Source organism: Crinia signifera, chromosome 3 (genome assembly GCF_055691185.1).
Source record: "Crinia signifera chromosome 3, ASM5569118v1, whole genome shotgun sequence".
Lineage (NCBI taxonomy): Eukaryota > Metazoa > Chordata > Amphibia > Anura > Myobatrachidae > Crinia > Crinia signifera.
The window spans coordinates 286,329,889-286,345,880 of record NC_139219.1 but is presented as its reverse complement, the minus strand read 5'-3'; the positions used below and the strand labels follow the sequence as shown (position 1 = coordinate 286,345,880).

At 46.4% G+C, this 15,992-nt stretch overlaps 1 protein-coding gene across 2 annotated transcripts in view; it reads right to left on the bottom strand.

The window, feature by feature from the left end:
• Positions 1-14,813, bottom strand: part of RYK (receptor like tyrosine kinase) — a 129,827-nt gene extending 115,014 nt beyond the window's left edge. For both annotated transcript variants that reach the window (XM_083178392.1, XM_083178393.1), the window contains exon 1: positions 14,313-14,813. In XM_083178392.1, the coding sequence (XP_083034518.1) occupies positions 14,313-14,508 (196 nt within the window). In that variant the 5' untranslated portion in view covers positions 14,509-14,813. The remainder of the gene's footprint in view (positions 1-14,312) is intronic.
• Between the last annotated feature and the right edge of the window lie 1,179 nt (positions 14,814-15,992).

The window sequence follows — 15,992 nt, the reverse complement described above, 5'->3', positions numbered from 1 at the left end:
AGGCAGCTGTTAAGCTGTATGCTTGCAAGAGCTGCAAGGGGCAATATACACAGCACATGAAGGGTGTTTCACTCTGTGCTCCCTGTTATGATTTATCAAGGGCTTCTGCATCTGTAGTTTCTCCTCAGGCTCCACAGCCTCCTGTGGATCCCATTCACAGCGTGTTAGCAAGTTTAACTGCTGAACTGGTGGCCTCTAGGAAGGACAGGGAGCTGATGCAGTCTCAGCTTTCCAGCATGGCTGCAGCAGAGCCTGTTTGGGCCAAGACACTTATTTCTTCTGTGGATTCTCTGTCACAGTCACTAGCTGGCACTTCACAGAGGAAGCCTCCTTCACCGGTAGCTACCAAGAGGAAGGCAGGGGTGTCTTTGGCTATTCCGCATCATTCAGATGATGATGAGGGGCTAGAGGTTTTAGAGGATGGTGAGTATGTAGCTCCACAATTTCAGGAGTCTCCTCAGGAGTTTTTAGATGAGGAGGACGCTCAGGGTGTAGACGGCCTAATCAGGGCTGTTAGGTCTACTTTAAATCTAGAAGAAACGAGGGCTCCGCCTCAGGTTTCTATTTTTGGGCGTGTGCAGAAGACGCCAGTGTATTTTCCAGACTCGGCCGAGCTGGATAACCCGCTGTTAGGTATCTGGAAAGTTCCTGATAAGAAATTTCAAATTTCTTCTCGCATTAAGTCTCTCTATCCTTTTTCCCCTGAATCCAGGGAAAAATGGGAGGCTCCGCCTACTCCGGATGTGTCTCTTTCTAGGCTTTCAAAGAAGTCGACTCTTCCAGTCCCGGGGGCGGTCGGCCTGAAGGAGGCGCCAGATCGACGGTTGGATACTACCTTAAAGACTATCTTCTCCACAGCGGGGGTTTTGTTAAGACCAGCGTTGGCTTCCGCCTGGGTGGCTCGGGCCATGGAGGTATGGGCCTCTCAGCTTGTGTCTGGCTTAGAGCAGGACAGTCCTAAGGAGGATTTATTGTCCTTGGCTGAATTCATCAGAGACGCGTCCACTTATATAGGGGAAGCGTCTGCAGACGTGGCGTCTCTTGGAGCAAAGGTTTCGGCTTCAGCTGTTGTGGCCAGAAGGGCCGTTTGGCTACGGCCGTGGCAGGCTGAGGCTGAGATTAAGAAGGCGGTTGAAGCTCTGCCTTTTTCAGGTGATATGTTGTTTGGTGCAGATCTGGACAAACTTATCACCCAGGCTACGGGGGGCAAGTCAGCGTTTTTACCCTCCTCAGCTCCGCCTCCAAAGCGCCAATTTGTGGCACCTTCCTTTCGTGCCTTTCGTGGCCCATCAGGTTTCAGAGGTAAGGCAAGAGGGGGCTTCTCTTCTTTCAGAGGCCGTAGAGGAAGAGGTGCCAGAGTGGCCCCTACTGCGGCCGCCACTGCCCGCAGGCCAGATCCCAAGGCCACTGACAAGCCAGTGGCATGACGGTCTCGCAGCCCACGTGGGGGATCCCATTGTGGGTGCGCGTCTGTTGCAGTTTGCAGAAATCTGGAGGTCCCACTGCAGGGATGCATGGGTTCTGGAAAGCATTTCCCAGGGATACAAACTGCAATTCGCGTCGCCTCCCCCCTCAAGATTTTTTCGGATAGGTCTGCCAAGGAAAGAGGAGGAAAGTCAGGCTCTGCGTGGATCCATCCAGGGTCTTTTAGACGCAAGAGTAGTGGTTTCAGTCCCTGCATCGCAGCAGGGCAGAGGTTTCTATTCCAGCGTCTTTGTGGTGCCCAAGCCGGACGGCTCGGTGCGTCCTATTCTAAACTTAAAAGACTTAAACCTCCATGTTTGTTATCAGCGGTTCAAAATGGAGTCCATTCGGTCCGTGGTGGCGTCTCTAGAGAAGGGAGAGTTCTTGATGTCATTAGACATCAAAGATGCATACCTGCACGTACCAATTTGGGAACCCCATCAGTGTTTTCTGAGGTTTGCAATAGACGATTGCCATTACCAGTTTCAGGCTCTTCCTTTTGGCCTGTCTTCGGCTCCCAGAGTCTTTACAAAGATCATGGCGTGTATGATTGCAGCTCTCAGGCTCCAAGGAATAACAGTTATTCCATATTTGGACGATTTGCTAATCAAAGCGCCAAGTCGGGAGAAGCTGGTAGAGCACGCCAGGGTAGCTTGCAAATTCTTGATAGACCATGGTTGGATTCTAAATCTCAAAAAGTCTCATCTAACACCGTCAAGGAAATTAAAGTTCCTGGGACTCATTTTGGATACAGAAAACGAGACTGTTTCGCTTCCTTTGGACAAGGTGCGAGCAATTCAAAAGATGGTGAGACTCGTTTTGTCTTTACGAAGGGTGTCAGCGCACACTTGCAAGCGTTTACTGGGAATGATGGTAGCCTCTTTCGAGGCTCTACCATATGGTCGTTTTCACACAAGGACCTTTCAAGAAAATCTTCTGTCCCAGTGGTCGGGATCCCACTTGGAGATCCACAAAAGAATCCTTCTTTCAAGGGAAGCGCGTCTGTCTCTGAACTGGTGGCTGTCAACTTCTCATCTTTTGAAGGGCCGAAGTTTCAGACCATGCATTTGGACTATTCTGACGACGGATGCCAGCCTGAGAGGTTGGGGAGCTGTGACCCAAGGTTATACTTTTCAGGGCCGTTGGTCTGTCCAGGAGGCCAAGTTATCGATCAACATTCTGGAGCTCAGGGCCATCAGGTTGGCACTCCTCCAGGCCCAGGACCTGCTCAGGGGTCTGCCAATAATGATCCAGTCCGACAATGCGACCGCGGTTGCTTATATAAACCGTCAGGGCGGGACGAAGAGCAGGGCAGCAATGAAGGAGGTTCGTCCAATTTTGCAATGGGCAGAAGCTTATGCGTCAAATCTCACAGCAGTCTTCCTGCCGGGAGTGGAGAACTGGCAGGCGGATTACCTAAGTCGCCAGGATTTCCATCCAGGAGAATGGACCCTAAATCCGGAGGTTTTCCAGCTCATCACGCGGCGCTGGGGGACGCCTCAGATCGACTTGATGGCGTCCAGAGTGAATCACCAACTTCCTCTTTACTGTGCCAGATCGAGAGATCCGGGAGCCTGGGCAGTGGATGCTTTCTCGATTCGCTGGAATTTCTACCTCATCTACATCTTTCCTCCGTTTCCCTTGTTAGCACAGGTACTCAAACGGATAAAAAGAGGGTCAGCTTCAGCGATATTAATAGCCCCAGATTGGCCGAGAAGGGCTTGGTATTCGGACTTGAAGCTTCTTCAGGCCGATGTTCCGTGGCGTCTTCCTCTCAGGGAAGATCTGTTGCAGCAAGGACCGTTCGACTACCCAGGCTTGATGCAGCTACGTTTGACGGCGTGGCTGTTGAAGCCGACCTGTTAAAAAGGCGGGGTGTTCCAGTGACAGTAATTCCCACCATGCTCAGGGCTAGGAAGGAGGTAACTTCCAAGCATTATCACCGTATTTGGAAATCTTATGTGGCATGGTGTCAGAGGAAGAAGGTGGAGAGAGCGTTTTTTCAGCTACCTCGCCTTTTGGAATTTCTTCAGGCAGGGCTGGATAAGGGCCTTCGGTTAGGTTCTATTAAGGTCCAAATTTCCGCCTTGTCTGTATTTTTCAACAGAAAATTGGCACTCATTTCGGAGGTGCAGACCTTTTTGAAGGGAGCTTTACGGTTGCAGTCTCCATATGTTCCTCCGACTGAGCCTTGGGATTTGGGGCTCCTGTTGGAGTTTCTCAAATCTGAGTCGTTTGAACCGCTGGATTCAGTAGACTTAAAATGGTTAACATGGAAGACTCTGATGCTCTTGGCATTGGCGTCAGCCAGGAGAGTGTCAGAGCTGGGGGCTCTGCTTTGCCGTCCTCCGTTTTTGGTTTTTCATAGAGACCGTGCAGAGCTAAGGACTAATCCTAAATTTCTTCCCAAGGTAGTCTCTTCCTTTCACGTGAACCAGCCGATCGTGGTTCCGGCCTTGTCTGGGTCTTCTGAAAGTTTGGATGTTGTAAGAGCTTTACGCATCTATGTGGATAGGACTGCTTCTTTTCGGAAGACGGAATCTTTATTTGTTTTGTTTGGGGCAGAAAAGAAGGGTTGGCCAGCGTCGAAGCAGACTCTGGCCAGGTGGTTGTGCCTTACTATTAAGGAGGCGTATGCAAAAGCATGCATTCAGGTTCCTCCGAATGTTTCTGCCCATTCTACCAGATCGGTCAGTACTTCCTGGGCGGCTGCCAGGGGAGTTTCACTGACTCAGGTTTGTAGAGCCGCTACATGGGTGGGCTCCAACACCTTTGCTAGGTTTTACAAGTTTGATAGGTTTGCCAGGGAAGATTCTTCCTTTGGCAGAGCTGTCTTACAGGATCCTCAGCACTCGCCCTCCCGGGTGTAGTGGCTTTGGTATCATCTCATACGTCAGTACTGCAGTGTCCCCTGCTGCGGTAGGAGAAATAAGGAATTTGGTACTTACCGATAATTCCCTTTCTCCGAGGCAGCAGGGGACACTGCACGCCCGCCCAGCGCTTTGGTTCTTTTTTAGCAGTACCGTTCCTGCCATGATTGTTTGGGGGTCCTGCTAGTTCTGTATTTTGACAGATTGAATTATTTTTCTGTATTGTTTGGTTTCATGAATGCTTGTCTGTTGGTTGAAGGGTTTACCTAATATTCTTTGTTTACAGTCTGTGGTTCTACTTTGCCTGTCCCCTTCCTCTCTCGGTCACGTTTTTAAGACTGGTGTCTGGAGGGAGATAGAGGGGGGAGGAGCCAGCCACAGACGAAATTTTCACTTAAGTGCCGACTCCTCCTATGCACCCACTCTATCTCATACGTCAGTACTGCAGTGTCCCCTGCTGCCTCGGAGAAAGGGAATTATCGGTAAGTACCAAATTCCTTATATCGATAACTACGCAAGCTCCCACATATAGTTAACGACTTATCCTCTTCGACTTATCATGCAGGTCCAGCGGGTCCCGGTGATGTCACTAAATTATATTGTTTGCCGATATCATTCAGTGAATATGCTCAATTCAACCACCAGCAGCCGATATCATTTAGTGCAGGTCATCTAGTATGTGAGGGTTAAGTATTTAGTAGACTTGCACAAATACAAACTATATGGGAGGAAGACAGAGCTTCTGATGGAAACTAATACAAAGATGAAGGCATAAAAACTCCACACTAGTTAAAACATGAACTCATGAACCCAGTGCTGTGGTAGAAATGCTAACCACTTTGCAACTGTGCTGTTCTAGACTCCATAAAATGATACAATTATTGAACTTCACATGACTCTACTCAACTTAATATAGATATAAACATTCAGACTAGAAAGGTGAAGAGCAAAATCCTGAGAATGTATTTTAATTCACAGGTGTCAGTATAGTTACTACTTGTATGAAAAGGACACAAGTGACAAATAAGTAGTTCTAAACAGCATGTGGATGTCTGCAAGTTACCCTGCCCAGACATTGGACAAGTTAAGTTATGTCCTCATGAACCAGAAGTTTATACAACAGAGGCCTAGCTGCACTAAACTTGCTACATCCCATGGGAGATAAAATGTACACAAGATAAAATGACCCTCCCATCAATCTTCACTAAAAGCTTTTATCTGCCTCCAGAAGCACATAAAAATGAGAAAGATAATAATGACTGCTGAGCAGGCCAGATCTACTTTCTCAAAACAGATATAGTAGAAGATTATGGTTATGGCTATTGTTAAAGAGAACGGTATACGCTACAGACGGCAAACAAAGGGCTTAGAATAAGGCAAATCAGTTTAGTTTGGCAGGATGACAATAGAAAGAGTGGTCAATACTTGACTGTCATCAACTGATCAACGGAGATAAAGGTAGGAAAAACACTTTCTTATCTAATCTTTCGGTATGCCGCCAATTGGATCTTTTCAATTAGGCACATAACCAACAGTGAAGCGTCAAAAGCAGTATGTATAGGAAATGATAGATGCTGCCACCATACTTATGGGGAATACACACGTAGCAAAGAACTTTCCGCTCAAAATACAAGGCTGCACAGCGATATGCTGCTGAACGATGCGTCACGGAGAATACTAACCCGGACCCCGGCGATAAACTAGATTTATTCAGTGCGCTGGATATTAATCACTGAGGCGATAGTGACACAGAGGTCAAATGATGACGGAAAGTGGGTACCCAACGGATGGGACATTCCATTACCGAAGTTGTGACAAAATTCAACATTCCTTAGTCTACAGTGTCAGGTGTGTGCTGGGAATACTTAGGAAGGACTTGCTTAGTGATTGTGACCAGAGGCTCCTTCCCAGAAATGTCTGTGTTAACAGACAAGAGACACTGGCTCAAATAACATCCAATGCAGGAGATATCAGAAAAATATCCAGCATGTCAGTGCAGCTTTCTTTAGCTTCCATGGTATATAGAATCAGAAGACTTACTAGTGCGCCTGTTAACTAGAACACCTGAGCTTGTGATGTCACCTGGGCATATGGAGTGGTCCAATAAGTCACTGTTGTTTTGGGATAATGGTAGGGTTTGGGTGTCGCTGAGACTCTAGGAGGCCATGGACCTCAGTTGTCAACAAGGTGGCTCCATAATGGCGTGTATATGGAAAGCTAAACATATTGCCCTTCTAGTTTCTATGGACTGTTATAGGGGAGAAAGTCGTGCAAAGAGCTTATATTTTATTTGTATGCTAGTTCTGATGGCGCATTTAGGTCAGATTGCCAAGACATTGGATTGTGGACTATCAGAGGTCTTTATGGGTGGTCCATGAACACATGTTCATACTTTGAACACATTGTACTACACTAATGGTGCCAGCACATGTATTGCCAACTCAGAGGTACCACCATTCTGATCAGACTGGAAATGGTGCCCTATAGTGGGAGAGAACTGGTATTATAATTTAGGCTACTGGGATTAAATTAGTCTGGACTATGAGGGTGCAGTTAAAATAGCCCCTAAAGGTAACAACCTATAGCCACTCGTCCCTGATAAAATGCACACCTTGAGAACAAAACAAAGGACAGAAGTTAAAATTTGGATTGAAGCAGTTTTTTCCCCAAGATAGATGTAGTTTCAATGTTGTTCTATTAAACTACACTAAAAGCAATACCACAGAAGAAAACAATGAGGCAACAATACCTCTAATGAGCCAAGTGTGTCAGACATGACACGTACACACAGCTATCTTTCAGCAGGCTTCTGAGAGCTCAGCTCAAAGTTAAAAATTCTACACATTCTGGGCTTAATTAGGTAACCATTTTTAAATTGATGATTTAATTCTGCTAATTAAGTATATAAAGCTGCATTTCATTCTTTTACAAACAAAACTAGGTTGATTTCGACTTTGAATCATCACTATTACATCCCACGGGGGGGGGATCTGAACTTTTCAAAATCTTTACCTAGTGCCTTTGGCGCACAATGCTATATTAATACTTTAGCACAGATTTAACATATATGATCCGGATTTCACAAAACACAGTGAAACCCACAGCACTTAAGCTTGCTCAAATGAACAACCTCAAATCAAGAAGAAAATAACAAAAAAAAAGGAAGGACTAGCGAGCAAAAACTGGACATATGTTAGTGTACATTAAAGAACACAATAAGAATGACACTTCTAGTTATTTAACATATACAGGTAATTGACAAAAAGTGCATTAGAAGAACAACTAAAAACAAAGCTGGGTCAAGGGGACCAGGGGCGTAACTAGATATTCGTAGGCCCCATAGCAAAAGTTTTTAAGGGCCCCCTATTTAGCAACTGATGGTGTTAAATGTGTGTAAAACATTAAACAGTAAATATGGGCCCCCTTCAGCTCTGGGCCCCATAGCAGCTGCACCCCTTGCACCTATGGTAGTTACGCCCTTGAAGGGGACCCATATTTTTGTTAGCACAGAAGAGAACAAAGAACCCAGAGAGGTAATTTACTACTGAGGAAGATTTAGAAAAAGCAACAACCACCAAGTTTAACTTGCCAAGGTTTCCAGGGAACCAGCGATGGCCTGACTAAAAACAACCAACAGCAAACTTGTTGTGGGGAAATTCAATTCAGCAATATCCAACTGTGCAACATATTGGGTAGAATGCAATTGTTTTTCCACTCAGCTGACAATAGATGGTGTCCAATGGAACAATTAAATTGTTGCTCCATTCGGGTGGTGGGGTGGCGAGATGAAATGTACAAAAGGTGATCCGTTTGGGCACCCAAACAGCACTTTTTGCATTCACTTCACGCAGGTCTATTTGGGCACAACGTGCGTATTGAAAAAAATCATTGAATATCACTTGTCGATCTCCGGTCACTTTAGACTGGAGATTAGGTCACGGTAGTGCCAACATCACTAGTTTTCTCTTGAAACTCTATCGAGTGCAAGGAAACACTGACAGGATGTGTGAATATTGGGAAGGAACCCTATCCATTGGCTGTTTATCACAGGTTTGAATACAAACATTAAATTATGGCAGGTTGTAGTGTCCTGTGCAGTTACTCACAGAGAAAGACTCTAGCCCAGTGGTCGCCAACCAGTCACTCGGGAGCTACTGGTAGCTCATCACAGCAATCCGGGTAGCTCGACCACTGCTCCGCCTTACTTGCACGCACCTCTCCTCTATCCGATTGCCCGCACCCGTCCTACCACCGGTAGCACACCTGGCAACGGATTGCAGGCTTCCGGCGAGCAGCGGCCACTTCAAATGCATTGCCAGATCAGGAGCCAATCAGAATAGCTGTGATTGGCTGCTGGGTCACAAGCTCTATGTGTAATAGGCATTACATATGGCCAGATTTTTTATTTTAAAAAAAATGCCCGGCTAGTTGAACGCGGCTGCATCTAACTCGTCAATAGGTTTATTTTGTCTTGAGTATCTCAAATCCAATTAAAGTTGAGACCACTGCCCTAGCCCTATTGCACATCTATAGTGTGAACACATTACACAGGTTACAAAGGATATGAAATCATTTACATTAGTCATTGGTTAGCACAGTGGTAATTGTATACGGTCATTAGGTCGACACAAACATTAGGTTGACATGGGCAAGGTCGACAGTCAAAAGGTCAACATGGGGTTTTCCACTGTTTTGAGCCGACAGGCGGTATTTCATGCCCTACCACCCACTTCGGCTTGGTGGGAGAATAAAATAGTGTGCCAAGCGTAGCGAGACACTGTGCCCAAAGCATGGCGAGCGCAGCCAGCCATTCGAGGGGACATGGTGCTATGTTTCAGTGCCCATGTCGACATTTGGGTCAAAAAACCCATGCCGACCTTTTGACTGTCGACATAATGATCCATACCCGTGGTAATTATTAACTCATTTTTATTTATTTTTTGTATCTTTTAAACAGGATTTTAAGCTGTATAGGGGCAGATGGGTTGTAGTTAACAACGCAACTAATACAATCTACATTTTCTATCACAGAGCCAATATGGTTAATTCGGTCAGGCAACATTTTAGCTACTAGTATATTTTTGGATAGTGAGAGAGACTACACACACACACACACACACACACACAAGGATGGTGTCTTGTTAGGAATAGAACCCAATGGCCTCAGAAATACTAGCCGCGGCTTCTGCCATATTCTATTGCTTATTATATCCAAAAATGCAGGTTTGCTATAAAAGCTGCGCAAAGATCAGACAGTTGTACTGAGCAGTGGTAAAGTTATGTGGTCATATGAGTCATCTTCTCTGCACATACATAAAAACAAAACAAAAAAAATGAAATAAAAAACCTAGAGGCACCAGTGCTTGTTCCCTCAGCCACACGTTCCAGCAGCTCTATTATGAGGTAAGGTTCCCTAGCTGAGTTTAGATCAAAGAGCTGAAAATTAAACGCCAATTAAAACAAACCAATTCTGAGCAGAGCATGTCTATACTAATGGGAGCAGAATGTTCCCAGGTAGCACTGCTCCCATCCAAAGGACTGCAATGGTCACTGTATAGTTACCAGACCTCATGGTAAATGTAACAGGGTGGGAGAAGCCCGTGTTGTGGGATTTTGTCTGAGAATGGCTGTATTTTTAAAGCGGCAATCTTTTACAAGGCAAAAATCAACCTATTTTTGCCTTGTAAATGATTGCCGCTTTAAAAATACAGCCACTCTCAGACAAAGTCCTGCACCGCCGGCTTCTCCCACCATTACAGTTACCACCTCAAGCCAATTATGTAGAGAGATACCAGAAAAACAGAGTTTCATTACCATCTATTACATATGCATCACGATGCACCAAAGCTATTCTTGTGATCAATTGCCAAATTACAACAAGTACATATTGGAGATTCCTTCATATCTAGTTCCAGTAAATGACAAATCAGTGCATTACGTATTTCAGGTATGGACATCCTAGGTTATCATTTCTTTTAACAGACTGGGAGGGTCAAATGGTGTTGCCCACCACTGTTGTAATTGTGTCAAATTGGCAGGGGGAATAAAAAAATAAATAAATAAAGCATTGAGGGGGGGAATTTACTAAGACGTGTATTCTACTTCACATGTGATGGTGCTAAGGGCAACCAATGAGATCCCGTCTACTATCTTCTAGAGCAGTGGTTCCCAACCCTGGGGGTACTCTGCAGGCCATTTGGGGGTACTTGGAAATAATATTGGTAATGGCGGAAGAAGAAAGTGTCTCCCAATGGCAAAAGAAGTCTACCATTGACATGGGAACAAGCCACGTTGTGTCATTTCCAGTTCCATCTGCAGCGTCATTAGCGGCTTGTCGTGCTTTTGCCCAATCAGCAATTCACTGAGAGCTACCTGTGAACATCTGCCTCGCACTGACACGGGTGGAAGAAGCATTAATCCTACAGGCATTAGCGGGAACTCTGGAGACAATACACAGCCAGCGGCCAGACAAAGATGGACCTGATTCCTGACCATATACTAGTCCACGGCTAGTCCTTAATATTAGGACACACATACTGCTCACTTCCACTCATAAGTACGGTGGAAATTTCAAATTGAGAGTAGGGGTACTTATAAATGTAAAGCCTAATCAAGGGGTAAGGGAGAGAAAAAAGGTTGGGAACATGTTCTAGAGCAGTGATGGCTAACCTTGACACTCCAGCTGTTGTTGAACTACACAGCTCAGCATGCCCTGCTACACTTTTAAGGCCCCCATACACTAGGGCGACTTGTCCTGTGGACAAGTTGCCCCCGACTTCCCCCTGAGCTTCCCCGGCAGCTCCCCGGGGGAGCTTGATAAGATTGGCACTTGATGTGCCATTTTTTACATGTGATAAATCATCTTGATTTATCACATGTAAACCCGGGGAGCAGGGGGGGGGGGCTGCAGAACAGGGCTGCTGGTGGGGGGCGCTGCTAAGGCAGCGTGCAGGGGATGCTGTGGGGGACAGTGACAGAGCCGGGCAGGGGGAGGCGGGAGCTGTCAGTGCTGGAAAAAAAGCCCATACAATGAATGGGCAGCCTGTGATTGGCTGAGAGCTCTTTCAGCCAATTGCTGACTGGCTGAGAGAGCGCTCAGCCAATCACAGGCTGCCCATTCATTGTATGGGCTTTTTTCCAGCGCTGACAGCTTTTCATGCCCGGCTCTGTTACTGCCAACTCTGTGTCCCCCGCAGCGCCCCCGTCTTACTAGCAGCGCCCCCGCATTGACGGCTCCCGGCGGAGGTAGTGCAGGCGGGGACCGCAGGAGTCGCAGAGCAGAGACTGTCGGGGCGGCGGGGGCGCTGCTAGTAAGACAGGGGGGCTGTATATAAAGATATATTGGATCTGAACATTGTGGGTGCTAAAAAGCACCCATGATGGCTCAGATTCCGATATATCTTATGTTCTGCAGGTCCGACGCCGTGATCCGATCTGATGCGCGCGGGACCGCGCATCAGATCAGATGTCAAACACATGCGATTTTGGGCCGATTTCACCAGATTTATCGGCCCGAAATCGGATGAAATCGGCCGAAAATCGCATAGTGTATGGGGGCCTTTACTATTGGCCATGCTAAAACTGATGCTGGGATGTGTAGTTCAACAACAGCTGCAGTGCCAAGGTTAGCCATCACTGTTCTAGAGGGTACTAAATAAATAAGTAGACTGATTGGTTGCCCATAGCAACATCACATGTGAAGTAGTATACACATCTTAGTAAATTTCCCACTGAATGTTTTATGGATCCTTCCTACCATTTTAATGTATACAAATAAAAATAGGTCCTTGCAAATAAGCTTTAGCGAGAGACAGAAAATTGCACATGTTCAACACACAAGTTACCCACCAAATGAAAACATTACTCATGAAGGTGCCAAGTACACATACACTAAATTTAGGTAACTCGGTTGAACATTTTAATCGAAAATGTCCACAAACTGCTTCACATGTGGGATCGCAACATCTGATGGTTACACGATTTAATCCAAACTATTAATGACTACAATTAACAAGAAAGCAAGACCATCCACCGAGAATACCAACAAGGTACGGTGAAACGTGATCACTACTGGAACAGGAACAATCCGCTCAGCCCTAGGGCAAGCAGGTGGAGCACCACATGAAGAAATATTTTACTCAACCATAATTTGTTGCTGCACAACCTACAGTATTTCGCCTGTGTATGCCCAACATCCTGGCACCAAGCTGGGGCTGATGCCAGTTTGGATATATTACTGCTGCTGTAGGAGGTCATTTTTCCCTGGCACAAAACAATGTTTCATGGTAATAACTGGCTTTGGTTGTGAATAATTCAGATTCTACAAACCATCTATAAAAATAATTTAGTTGAGAAAAACTTTGGGCTGCTTAACTGGTTTTCATAACATTAAAAATTATTGTATTATAACTGACATATCATAATTACAACTCCACCAATTAAGGAAAACCTAAATCTACTTAAATATTTAGATTTTGAATATGTTCTCGATCTGTGAAACATTTCAGCATCCAATATCTTTTCTTTACTCCTGTGCTAAAGACTTGACTTCAGAAGTTTACACATGCCATCCTATACACACCTGGCAACAAGCAGATTTGGGGAACACTAAATACCACAAAGGTGTGTACGCAAGGTGCAATTTGGTCGCTGAGCGATTTTGGCTTAATATCGTTCAGCGACCAAATCGCTCAGTGCACCAGCGACCTTTAGCCATAATCGAAGGAGCAGCGACCATTAAAGGCTGGTTTTGGAGTGCGCTCCTAACGATTTATCGCCCTGTTTACACTAAAAACATGGGCGATATGGTCGCTCAGGGACCATTTAGCTAGTGGTACTGGCCAATATCGGCCCGTGTGTAGAGGGCTTAATGATAGTGTATATTTCTTAAAGATTAAAACATCACACTTTCCGATTCACACCTAGAAATATAATCACATTGAGGGAATAGAACGGCATACGTCAACGTGATGTCACTCTTGACCAGCACATCATGGGGTTCCCCTTGCATCCCCAGTGTGTTGAGAGGTAAGCTTATTATGTCAGCACAACTGTAAATGGTGAATAGGTGTGCACCTAGACAGCTGTTCCTGCTAAATTTATTTCTCCTCGTTGTGCTTGCAAATCTGATGGTACACATTACATTGTGAGCATAAACCTGGTGACAGAGACTAAAGCTGGTGGAACACAAGTTTGCATGAGTAAATAAAGTTCAAAATACTAAAATGATTCAGTCGATGAGTACAGATAGTTAGATATTAATCTAATTTCCATTGTAAACAGTGAGAATGGTGAATATTACTTTAGAATGTGTATTCAGTATTTAACTGAATTACTGTGAATAAAAGGTTAACCACGCATGGTTTGTAAACTGTGCTCTGGGGTGATGTTGCAGGACCAATTCTATTGTTCACATGATTGACAGCCTCCAGCTCTGGTTTAGCCCATAATATAGCACTTTGACAAGGGGGGCAGAACTGTGTGTGAGTGAAGGGGGCAATTGGAAGGGGATGCCGGGACATAAGTCAAGGGGGGTGAATAAATTGGAATGCCCGGGGCCTGTGACTAGTGAGGGGATGAATGGAGTGGGATGCCTGGTGACAAGGTGGAGGGGTGCCCAGGCCTTGTGGCAATGGGACACACACACAGGTATGGAGGGATGCCCAGGCTCTGTGACAAAGGGGGGGGTGCCCAGGCCCTGTGGATGTGTGTGTAGGAGGGAGGGGAGAGACACACACACACACAACATTGAGGGGATGCCCGGTCTCTGAGATCAAAGGGGGCAGAATGGACTGATAGACAATTCCAAGGAGGGAAAAATAGGGGGTGTTAGACCTGGTCCTGTGTGACATGGGCGCAGAATGTGGGGTAGCCCGGGCCCTTTGTCACGGAGAGCCGAGGGTGACCACGGTCGGGGTAGAGGGGACACATAGCGGTGTGAACACACTCCCAGGCTGTGCCACCCGCTCTCTTACTCACCGATCAGCCTCCGCACCTCCTCCTCGCTCATGTAGACGTTCAGCCCGGACTCACTGGGCGCCCCGGGGCCTGACTGGGCTTTGCTGACGGGCAAGAGAACCGGGAGCAGTAGCAGTAGGGACGGACACCACAGCCCGGGGCCCGGCTGCCTCCCCCTTCTCCCCCACCCCGGGGGGTCCGGGGCCCCGGGCAGCATGTCTCTCACAGGCCGTGCCGAGGGGAGGCGCCCCGGACCATCCTTCCTCTCCCGAATAACCAGAGACTCCGCAAGCAGCACACGGCCCACTCCCCGCGGGCGGCACACGGACTGGACTAGCGGTCTCCCTCAGGCGGAACACGGTTCCCTCGGGCTCTCGGTCTCCCGCACGGCGCCTGCTGTTGCCGGCCTGACGCACGCGCTCTCTCCCTCCTCAGCCCGGCTGCGCGGAATCCCCTCTTTTTGCCCCTTCACGGACGCCGTCCTCCTCCCAGGCAGCCCTGAGCGAGATCCCAGTCCGGACCTCTTTTGTTTTCCTTTTTTTTTTACCCACCAAAACTTTATTGTCCACATAAACAAAGACAGTCAGGCTCCTGGTTGCAACTGGCTTTAGTGTTGTACTACAGTATGTAGTGATAGCATTACCCACAACCGGAAACCACACAAAGTGCAACAAAATGTAGCTCTGCTGTTTAGTGCAACCCTGACAAGGTGTGTAATACCAGAGCTGACACTGACAGAGAGCTAGAGGTTGATTGTTTGGAATTAATAATAGCATACTTTTATATCCTCTGTAATTAGATATAAGGTATGCAGTCACTAGGTCTACAAGCATTAGGTTGACTGTCACTAGTTTGAGACATGCATTAGGTCGACATGGAAAAGGTAGACATGAAAAAGGTCGACATGAGTTTTTTCATGTTTTAAATATGGTTTTTCATACTTTACTATCCAGGTGGGCACAGAGCAAGAATATAATAGTGTGTGGCGTGCCAATCGCAGCGAGGCACCATGCCCAAAGCATGGTGGGCCATGTGAGGTGACGCAGTACACTTTTAGGCACCAAAGAAACCTGGAAAACTCTTGTCAAACTAATGCCTGTGTCAACATAATGCATGTCGACTTATTTCATGTGTCAACTTAATGACTGTCGACCTAATTACTGTCGACCCATACCCATTAGATCAGGGGTTCACAAGTGGCACCACTGAGTATAAGAATGTTTTCACGGCACCCCTAGGCCAAAAGAAAAATGTAGAAAAAAATATAAAGTTAATTAGATTGTGTTTATTTGTGATCCTTAGGTTCATTTATGTGGTAAAGGGCACTATTTGCTTCTGTGTGTACACATATTTTATGATTGGCAGCCACCAAAACTGTTTTTTTCCATAAATTGACCATAAAAATTTGAATTAGTCCTGGACCACCAAACCTTGGCACCACTGCAAGTATCCCGAGGCACCCCGGCCGAAAACGGGGACGCGGCTCATTTGCATGAACCGCGCCCCTCATTTACATAAGCCGCGGCCCCTTTTGGGGCGCTCGCGCGGCGAGTGTCCCTATTTCTGCTGCTACAAAGTTGGGAGGTATGGTTATACAAACTGGGTTTACAGACAGTCAAGGTATGAGGGCCCTGCTCACCAGTTTACAAACTATAGGCATTGATACACAAGGATAGATATTCTTTATTGCATTAATTCTAC